Source organism: Toxoplasma gondii, chromosome VIIb (assembly GCF_000006565.2).
Source record: "Toxoplasma gondii ME49 chromosome VIIb, whole genome shotgun sequence".
Taxonomy (NCBI): domain Eukaryota; phylum Apicomplexa; class Conoidasida; order Eucoccidiorida; family Sarcocystidae; genus Toxoplasma; species Toxoplasma gondii.
The window spans coordinates 2,894,338-2,904,443 of NC_031475.1; the positions used below are offsets into that span (position 1 = coordinate 2,894,338).

Sequence of the window (10,106 nt, forward strand, 5' to 3'; positions counted from 1 at the left end):
CTCGTTTTCAAAAGCTCAGTCAAGTGACAAAGGAAAAAGACAGTCGTCTCGTCCAGGAAGAAGAGTGACAAACAGTTTCGGCTTGCGGCTGCTTCAGGACAGGACAGACCCGAAGAGAGTCGCGCGAAGTGGGAAGAGAAAGAACGCGTCCGCAAAAAGAACAGTCGATTCGCTGGCCCCGGGAGTCGAGGCGAGCCCCAGGATCTCGATGAACTTTTTCGTGAGCCAAGAGAAGCAGGGTGAGACTGCGAACGGTTTCTTCTCTAGATCCTGACCGCCCACAACTGCCAGGATGAGCGCCACCGAGATTCTCCGTGCAGGCGCATGGCGGCAGGCGAGGCGCGTTTGCGCGCGTTTACCAACACGTTTTGGAGGAAAATCACACACAAAACAAAGAACCGACGGCTTGTCTCAGGTGGGTCTCCGCAGTGTCTCCGCAGCCCCGCGAAGAGACAGGGAAACGCAGACTGTGGAGGACTCTTGACAGACTAAAGAATATATCGAAAGAGGCCCACTGCAAATACAGGCGCGCTGAAAAGAAATGACGTCAACTGCTGCGTTTTTCTCGGAAGAAACCCATCCGTTGGACAGCACAGCGTCGGCATTCAGATGCGATCAAAACACACGCTGTCCTGTCCCCCGCCTCGCGACATGCACGACGGGATTCTCGCGAGTCCTCGCCGACGTCTCCCGGCGCCCAGGCGAAACGAAAAGAAGGCTTTCTGAGGATTTCTGAGATGTGCAGCGCTCGTAAAGCGTGAAGGAGTTTCGGAAACATGCAACGAAAACGCAGAAGTTGTTCCCCCCTTTGAGCCCCGCACCCTCGAAATTCGTCCCCTCCCACCACATTCACCAGAGTCGCTGCTTATCGACCCCACAGTTATCTGCACTGGGAGCGGCCTTCCTGTTTTTCTCTTTCAGTATTGACTCTGGAAATCCTCCGGGAATAACAAGAGGTTACGCGTTATGGGGAAGAACAACTCGTTCTTCTCTGCTGGAGAAGTGACTCTGGCGCACTCATGCTCCCGCGGGGGAACCTTCTTCCGGGTGGACTGACAGGTGACATAGCATGCCCGGATAAAAGGGCATCGTGCAGGCATCGCGAAGAAAGGACTGTTTCATGGAAGCCAATTGTGAAGATGTGTCGAACCCTCGGGCTTTTGGTCGCAGTTGTTTGTATCTTGAATTGCAGTCGAAGCCTTTGGTCCCTTCAACCGACGGCGAAACCAGACCGCAAGGTTTGTCTCCAGAGATGCGGAAACGATGTGCCCCGAAGAGATCTGCCTCGTGTCGAGATAATGGTGGGAGAGAGTAGTCACATCTAGGAGCGCCAGCAAACGATTAGAAAAACTACAGAAACTTCTGTATTCTGGAGTAGTGTAGAATGCTTTGATTACCGGGTGTCCAACGAATAGTCATGGTTGCTTCTGTGTGTATCCATTTTGATGCGCGCTTAGATTTGTTAGACGCCACCTTCCCGGCTAACTCTTGACTTATTGAAATGTCTGGGATCACAGAAGTAATATATATGGTACGAGACGTTTATCTGATGGTGCCGTACCGTAGTAATGGGGATTCGGAGAATCCGCACTCATGGCTGATGGATACGGAACAGCCTGCGCTACTATCGCCAAGCCCAGGCTGCATCATGTATCACGGCACAAGACTGTCGGGGTGTTAAGCCTACCAGGTTGGTTAGTAAAATTCAGCTTAGCAATGAAAATCGAGTCTCTGGCTCTGTTTTTTTTGTTTTAAAAGACTAATTCTTCTTCCTAAACAATCGGAACGGTTGTTCCATTGGCGAAACTACCTCGATGGGCCGCCCGGACATAGAAACCAGTTGAATCTCGATATCGTTTTACTCGCTGAGCGTTTTCCAATAAAATAAACAGAATCCACTCAAGTAAGATGCTCGAGAGCAATTGGGAGTGGCTCTGCTTACAGGGGAGGGCTGTTGAAAAAGTAGAGGACAAGAGCGTGCGTGTCTGTCGTAGACTACCATCTCTCGATCCACATGTTTGTGTAACCGCCTATTCATTCGAGCTGTCAGAGGGAAATGGTCCAGTCGAAAATGCCTGCAAAGGTTGGGGAAGCATCGTGATAGCTGCGAATCTAACCGAGGCATTCATGACCATGACACATACCACTGTTTTGTCTCCAAAAGCAAACCGTGTCCTTCCGAAGCCGGATAGACAAACCTTCCGGTTTTCCCTCGTGTAAATTTCTGACATTCTGACGAGGTAGCTTCTAACAAATCATGAGGCCCAGCGTCGCAGGCTTGACAGTTTTTCAGCGCGGCAAATTATTGTTCACCGTCGATCTGCATGTCAACAATGTATCTCGCCCTCGTACGCATCGTGCAGCCGAGAGGGCAGAGCACAGTAAGGATGGCAGTGATTGGAGAAGTGGAACCGTTCGGACCATGCAGTTGTATAACAACGGGAATCAGCGTACACGACGACAGTGTTTGCTTCCACAAGCCACTAAACTGTGGCGACCCTTCCACGCGACGTGCCACCTCTTTTGGTTACTTTTGCAATTTCTTCTTGCGTGAGGATTTCCCGCGCTTTCACTTCGGAAACTGACCCACTGGAAGACTGCTGCCTGTCCTGGAACATCCGGAGTTACAGTCAGTCAGTTCGAAAGATGGCATGTCGACAGTTGCTGAAGGGGAAACAAAGTACTGGAAAACTTCCCTTACTGCATCAATGCCGTCACTCCTAGTGGTAATCGTACGGGTATAACGCCCATTCATGGCACAACGATGAAGGGGAACAAAGTACGGTAAAAACCAGCATCACCTCCGGCGAACAGCACTGCGTACTGCAACAGCAAAGTGCCGTTGTTGATCAAAGAGCACCATAACAAAAATCCAACTGGAGCAAACAGTCGTGTTGGCCCCGGGGAAGGTGCACGACACTGTGGCCTCCAAGGTTTCTGTGAATGTAACAATTTTCTGGAAACTTTAGTGTAACAGGAGGTAGGAAAACGGGTTTCGAATTTGATGAAAAGGCCAGAAAAACACTTTCAAAATTGTCTGTCCACGACTATGGAAGCATCTACAGCAAATTGCCTGTGAAGGCAGTCCCCCACGGCTCTATCCAGCGGTAAAGACACGGATATCCAGTGTATTCAGGACGCGAAAAGGATCGAGGAGACTTCGTCCTTTCCATAGCCAATACCCCACCGTCGCAATTCATGCTCATGGTTTGCACTGCTTTCTAGACTGTTCTGCGCTCTCGTGCCGCTCATGCCTCCACAATTCCCACTGTCTCACTCGCGCGGAACTGTTCCTTCTTTCCTCGAGGAAAGCTCTCCGTTTCTGTGGCATCGTTCTGATGCTGTCGACGGCGATGTTTAGTTTCTGCGGTACGAGAGCTGCTCTCTACCGCCTGGTCTATCCGAAACTTTCCAAAATCTGCAGGACCTTCTTCCGCTGCGGGTGCTCCACCATTGCCCTCATTCCACTTTCCTCCTTCCTCGATTTAAGTGTCATTGGGGCTTCCGTCGCTTTCACCCTGTGTGATTTGATCTGTCGGTTCCCGTTCTGGCTGGTTTCCCTCAGCCATGTCCTCTATGTCTCCTTCTTCTGCCTGTTGACGTTTTCTGCGTTTTTTCACATTCGAGCCGTCATGCATTACCGCATGCAGACCCGCTTTTATTCCCTCTAAAAGCGGTTGTGCCACGGCGGCTTGTGCATCGGCCGCGGCGAACTGAAGTTCCTCGAGGAACGCTTCCTTCTCGGCAGGAGTCCACGACAGCGAAACGACATCGATGGCAAGCTGAAGACAAGCCACGGAAAACAAAAGGTTTCCGTCATGTCCCTTTACACAGCTGACTGCAGAAACCATTCGTTCCCCCTTCAACCCCATGTCACACGAGTCGAAAAGCCTTCGGAATTTGAAGCCTGCTGTCGCAGACACCAGAGGTGCACAGCGGCTTTCGTCGAAGTCGAATAGACAGGACCGAGACACACAGACAAACGAAGCAGGTCCACGCTAAAAAAGGACATGGGGTGCAGGCGAACCTCGGCGGTTCAGCTCGACGTCAGATGCAACTGAAAAGGACGTACGACCTCCCATTTGAGCTCTTCAATCGAGACTTCGCCGGCCTCCTTTTCAACGATACAAAAGAGAGGCGACCGCGCTTCTTACCTCGAGCGAATCTGTGTCTGCGTCCCACATGGTCAGTTTCAGTTTCTTAGGAAGAAGCTGCTGGCGCGTAGTGACGGCAGCCAGAAAGAACCGCCCTGCCACACTCCACTCCTTATGGAAGTGATAAATCCGTGCGAGAGCCCCTGGTGCGAATACGAGGAGACAATAGAGAAGGGACAAACACACGCACACAAGTGGGAAACCGTCACTGACTCGCCACCGGGGACGTTTGAGCTCTGGGAGACGAGACGGAAATCATCTCAACTTTGGAAGGAGAAACGAGGAATCACAAAGTCACCGGGGGTCGTTTCAGCTCAGATCTGCGATGCATAATGCCCGCCAGTGCATCGATTTGACTACAGTAATCTCGAACGCACACGAGACACAAACGCACTTGCGCTGTCTTCACCGAGTCTCAGCAACAGAGCGACCCACGACCTTTCAAGGACACCGTTGAAGCTCTCCCTGGGAGGCAGCCCTCCTGCACTCCTGCACTGCTTCGGTGGAGTGAGTTGTCAAAATGATGTTTGCTGATTTTCCCTTTCCTTGGTGACTGCTCATCTTCGTTGCGTGAGTTGTCTGCAGCATGCAGAACTACGTTCCATCGCTTTCTCACGAGTCGCTTACGAATGAAATCCTTGTGCATGAGATCAGCGAGCCTCAGGATGAACACCTGAGCCTCTGCACTCGGCGCCGGCGGATTCCGCTGTACATACACCGGCCACGACCACGCGACAGTCGAACTCTCACAGCTCCCATGTCTGCCTCTCCAAGTGACTGTGTGCACATTTCCCTACTCCGAACGTCCCCGCACTTGATTTCGCGCCCTCTCTGAGTCTCACTGCTTTTTCAGAACTTCTTTCAGAGTAGAAACAAGCAACGCCTACGATGCCCTGCCCCGAACATGCATCTGGATACAAAGGATGAAAAACGAAACAGGTTACCAGAAAAGGAGGGGAGGCCAAATGAAAAGAGTGAGGTCAAGCGTGTAGCGCGACGAGGTGAGCCCTCAGATGCAGGAAAACTCGAAAAGAAAAACCTAATCGTAGTCTCCACCAGTCACGTCACTCTTCCCTGAATACATTTACCCTACCTCGTTTTCCTTCTTCGCGTTTTTGTCCGATGCCGGGTGCCTACTGAGAGCACAAGGAGTTCTACTGGCAACCCAGAAGTCTAAGCCACGGCGAAAAAAGACGACCCAGAGCCAACCAACTGTCCCGATGAGAGAAGCCGAGAAGAAACGATACGTACCTTGATGAGATGGCAAATGGAAAAGACATCGTCTGCCGACCGGAAGCCTTTTTGGAAGCTCAGAGTGCTGACAAACTCCTCAAGGTGTTCACGGGTTCGCCACCTTTCCGGACTCCGTGAATTTCCAGTGTCTTCGCGAGATGCGCCACGACTCTCCATGTTTCCCGCAGATTCTTCCTCGCTTTGTCTCGAATTCGTTTGCACTTCTCCAGGACGCTTGTTTTCATCTGTGACGCCTGTCTCCTCGTCTGCGAAACCTCTCTGGTCTTCTTTGGAGCTGCGGGGATCGTTCAGAAGCGCCTCGAGACCGTCCGTGAGGAATTCTTCGAAGCTGGTGAAGATGAAGTGGAGATCCACAAGAAATTGGAGGTAGATCTGCAAAGAGATCGCAACCAAATGTGATCGGCAAAGGCGGGTTGAACAAACGGGTCGCTGGCGCTATACAGACGCATGGGCGGAGACGCCTTCGACAAAGGGAACACCATCGAAGACTCAGGTGCAGCGCCTACAGGCTTTCCCCTGGTCACGGGTGAATGGTGTGACTTGCGACCGGAGTCCCCTGTCAAAGCAGGCCTCTTTAACGAAGAACATGCATGACCCATACTCCGCGTCTTGCAGTATCGGGAAGGCAGTGACCATATATGCGCCCTCGCTCCCCACAACTGTGTTCTGCGCCTCCGTGAAGAGCAAAGAATCCAGCAGTAGAGGCGGCCGCTCGGAGCATGCAGCGCTGGACCACGAATCGCGCTAGGCTGTCTTTCCGAGGCCCTCGCGTTCAATCTCCATTCGTTGTCTCACACGACGAAAGGTCAAAGGACTCCTGCGCGACACCGGAAAACTGGAAAAGGAAGGACTCTCTTTCCCCCCCCCCCCCGAAAAAATAGCGGTTCCTCAGACTGACCGATCGTGTGCGGGCCGCGGCGATTCTCAGGCGCCCAAGAAATCGTTCGTCTTCTCGGTTTCTGCCGCATCCACTTCTGCGTTTCCTCTCCGCCACCGGGTCGAGGAAGCCGACGTTCCCGAGGAACATCTGCTGCTGTTCATACACCGAAAGCACTTGCTGCGGGCCTTTGTGAAGATTCTTTTTTTGGTGAAGCCGCTGCACCTGGTGCAAGAGAGAGGCCGGACCGACCTCGAATGAGTTCGTCTCTTCTTCTTCTCCCGGGCAAAGCGACTTGTCCATTCTCTGGTGCCAGGCCGCGACAGAGTCCTTCACCGTCTGCTGTTCGAGCCGAGCCAAGTAGGGCACAACTTGCGTGATCACAAACGAGTAGCTGAGACCCCGGAGGGTAAAAGCGAGGACACAGACAGCACCGCAGAAAGCAGTACGAAACCTGTGAACGGATGCAATCTCACGTCTGCCATGTTTCATCTCTTATCTCCCTCGCTTAGGATCAACTACGGTGTTCGACTGCCACACGAAACGAGAAAACTGCAGAGACGCCTTCTTGTGATCGATTACTCCTTATAGCAGCCGTCACATAGGCGCTCTAAATGCGCAGACTCAGAGTGCATACAGAGACAAAGAGCAGTCTGCATGCGGACTGAGAGAAGTCCACGGAGTGACAAATCCAGCTGAGGAGAAGATGGGTCGGCAAGAAGGCTCCAGAAAGGCACCTACACGAGGGAAACGAACGCACGCGAGCGCCCTGCCCAGTCAAGAAAACGCATGCGGCGTCTGAATCTGAAACAACGGCTAGGCATCCCCGGAAAGCATTACTACGATCGCAGCCCATCGCTGACGCAAATGAGGCCCAAATAATCTTTGATTCACATCCACACCGTACCTCAGCTCCTTGTTTGCTTCCCTGATTCGCCGGCGGATGCGCTCATCCTCGACTTCGAGAATCTCGTCCGTGTCTCGATCGCCGCCTGTGGTCTTGTCTTCATCGGCCGCGAGGGCCTGGGAGAGCTCCGCGAGGCGTTGGGCTGCGAGTTGTCTCTGTCTCCGTTTCACATCGTGCTCTCGCAGTTTCTGTCTGTGCGATTCGAGGAGGCGAAAGAGGTATCCCTCCTCCTTCTTGAAGCGTCCGCTGCCCCACTGCTTCTGGCGAAACTTCGGCTGCTGCTGAAGATAGCGAACCTCGCGTCTGTGGACTTCGCGTTTCTGCTCATCGCTGAGTTCGACGTTCTCCTCCTCCGGCTCCGTCAGGCAGGTACGAATGAGAGAAGCCTGTTCGCTGGTTCTGTTCACCCCCGCGTCGCCTTTCGCATCTTCTTGCCCTTCGCCGCGACTGGACAAATCCTCCACCTCTCTCTGGAGGGCGCGGCGGCGCTCGGAGACAAGCAACTCTTGGTACTCGGGTGTATGCACAAGTTTGTTTCGATTTGGGTCGAACCGGGTCCAGAATTTCTCGCGGAGAATCATCTGCTTCAGCCCCGGATGTGCGGCGCGATACTTTGGCTTGCTGCGGCTCCTCGTCATCCACAGCTGCGTCTGAAAGGCTGCATTCTCGTACGGCCTTTTTCCTGGGCAGGTCAGACTGAACTCAAAGCCTCGAACACAGGCCTGAGAGGCGGACCAGTCCCGCGACGAGGAAGCCGAGAAAGAGACGCGCGGCCGAGGGAACTGAGAGACGAACCAGCGAGATGAGAGGAAAGACAGGACCCTCGAAGGCCTCGAACAGTCGCCAGAGAAGAGGAACCCACAGCAACGAACCGATTTACCGACCTGTCGGAGAAGAGGTCCTTTGCATGCAAGTGCTGTCGAAGTGGTAGGCCACAACGGCCGAGAGAGGGAAAGAGTGCAGGCAAGAGAGGCAAAAGAAGATGAAGAAGGAAACGCAGAAGGACGAGAAGAGTGAGCATCAATCGCCAGTGGGCCTCCAGGCCGCAAAGAAGAATGCAGTTCTCTGCCCAGTTTTCTGTAGGAAGTGAACCGCGCTGAGCAGTTCGCATGAGCCCTGAGAACTTTGTGCGAATGACCTTCCTCTTTGCATGCAGAAGAAAACACACGAGCGCCTCCAGGCGGTGCAAGTGCCTCTCCCGGCTTCTCCACAGAACCGAGACTTCCATGGCGCTCCACTGCCGCCGCTCTGGTGTCTAGACAATGCACGCGCGGCCAGAAGATAGTTTCACCTCGTCCACTGGGTGAGACCAAACTGTGCGCCCACAGCAGAGCCTCGGCCTGCCCGCCTTCTGCATGCAGAGCATGGTTCCAGAGGCGGTTTTGGTTGGGGAAAGAACCCAAGAAAGGGGAAGTCCCCACGGGGCCGGGAAGCCATTTTCTTCCAGATGCGAGAGATGGACAGCAAATGCTCAGAGCAAAGACGAGAGAGACAAGTCGAAAAAGGTTCCCCGTGTGATGAATTCTGCGTCTCGACAATCGAGTGCATGCATGGCAAGCGTGGCGGAGAAGAGAGAGGAAAATCGAAGGCGAACCAAGGGAATCCATCGGGCAGGCTAGTGTAGGTCGGGAAGACAGACGCAAACAAACATATCGGCTCTCTGTGGCGGAAAAATCAAGCGCGTGGTTTCACAGAAGCTTTCGCTGTGGCCTTAAGACGTAGGAGTATGTATGTAGACGAGAAACAATGGTACGATCCGGAGAAAACAACCGACAACTTCTGACAGGAAGTGTGTGTCGTAGGCCAGCTTGGAGTCGCTCCTCTCGACCCCATAGAACTTCAGCCCATGGAGTTTCGGACGGTGTGGTGAACTATTTTGGAGTGTTGTCCAAAAAAAAAGAACTGCCGAGACAACTGGTGTTCACAGCTTTACGAGGAGGATCAGGAATCCTGCCACCTTCTGCACTCGCTGGAACAAGCTGGTAAGAAATCCTGCTTCATCAATACGCACCTTTACTGGATAGCAGCGTCAGGCATGCAAGACAAACTTGGTGACCGCTGAAGCTCATATCCCCGCGACTCTTGAGAAAGGGGAGTTATAGCTGGTCTCTGCCTCTACAGAGACTTCGCCAGAGTTGCTGCTGTCTAAAACGCTCTCGAACGGCAAGAATTTCAAACGAGGAACAGAACTTGGCAGTTCATGTAAAAAAGGGTCACAACTCTGGATGAATGTGGAAAACAAGAAGTTGTGAAGTCGTGTGCCACTGGAGAATCTTTGAAAAGAAGACGAAATCTCCGCGCTCGTCACTTTCTCCAAATCAACGGCGTTGGCAGCAGCCGTCCATCGACAGTGAGGGACAAGAGGCGGGGGACACAAAGGCGCCGGACGGCGGCAAGACGGGTGAGACACTTTCGGGGAATGCCACAGCCTTTGTCTGTCCCCTTAATCGGTTCACTGTCATTTTTTCAAAACAGATGGCCACATGCAAACGCACTGGGGGAAGCGATGACAGGACGCGCGGCGGGAAGAAGCGCAAGACATCTCGGGGGAACTCCCGATTATCTAAAGCCTGTGTGTCAGGCCAGATCTCCGGAATGCTTCGTTCTCTGAGTCATACTCGAAAAGCAGGGAGAGTCCAGCGGTTGAAAGAGCAATTAAATGTCTTGCGAGGAGTTGCTGACAGCGTGTGCCGCGAAAGACACGGACGCGTTTTTCTCAGGCCGACTTTTCCCCAACAACGGTGCCAGATGCGAAGAGCAGCGGCGCACAAACGATCAGGGTACACAAGTCGCGGCCCCGCTAGTTTACAGAAGTATGGTAAGACTCTGTCGACTCGAGGAAGTGTTTCCTGATCCTTTATATTCAGGTTCGTCCCCTTTACTGTTCGTTCCGCTCTACATGTCCTCCTGGGCG

At 53.1% G+C, this 10,106-nt stretch overlaps 1 protein-coding gene across 1 annotated transcript; it reads right to left on the minus strand.

Moving 5' to 3' along the window:
- Nucleotides 1-2,941: 2,941 nt before the first annotated feature.
- Nucleotides 2,942-8,799, minus strand: TGME49_259190 (hypothetical protein; the record flags this gene model as incomplete). The annotated part of the gene is made up of 6 exons (XM_002365092.2): nucleotides 2,942-3,782; nucleotides 4,155-4,297; nucleotides 4,782-4,860; nucleotides 5,406-5,780; nucleotides 6,307-6,679; nucleotides 7,193-8,799. The coding sequence occupies 6 exons, from the start codon at nucleotides 8,797-8,799 to the stop codon at nucleotides 3,486-3,488; spliced, it is 2,874 nt and encodes a 957-aa protein (XP_002365133.2). The 3' UTR covers nucleotides 2,942-3,485.
- Nucleotides 8,800-10,106: the final 1,307 nt, after the last annotated feature.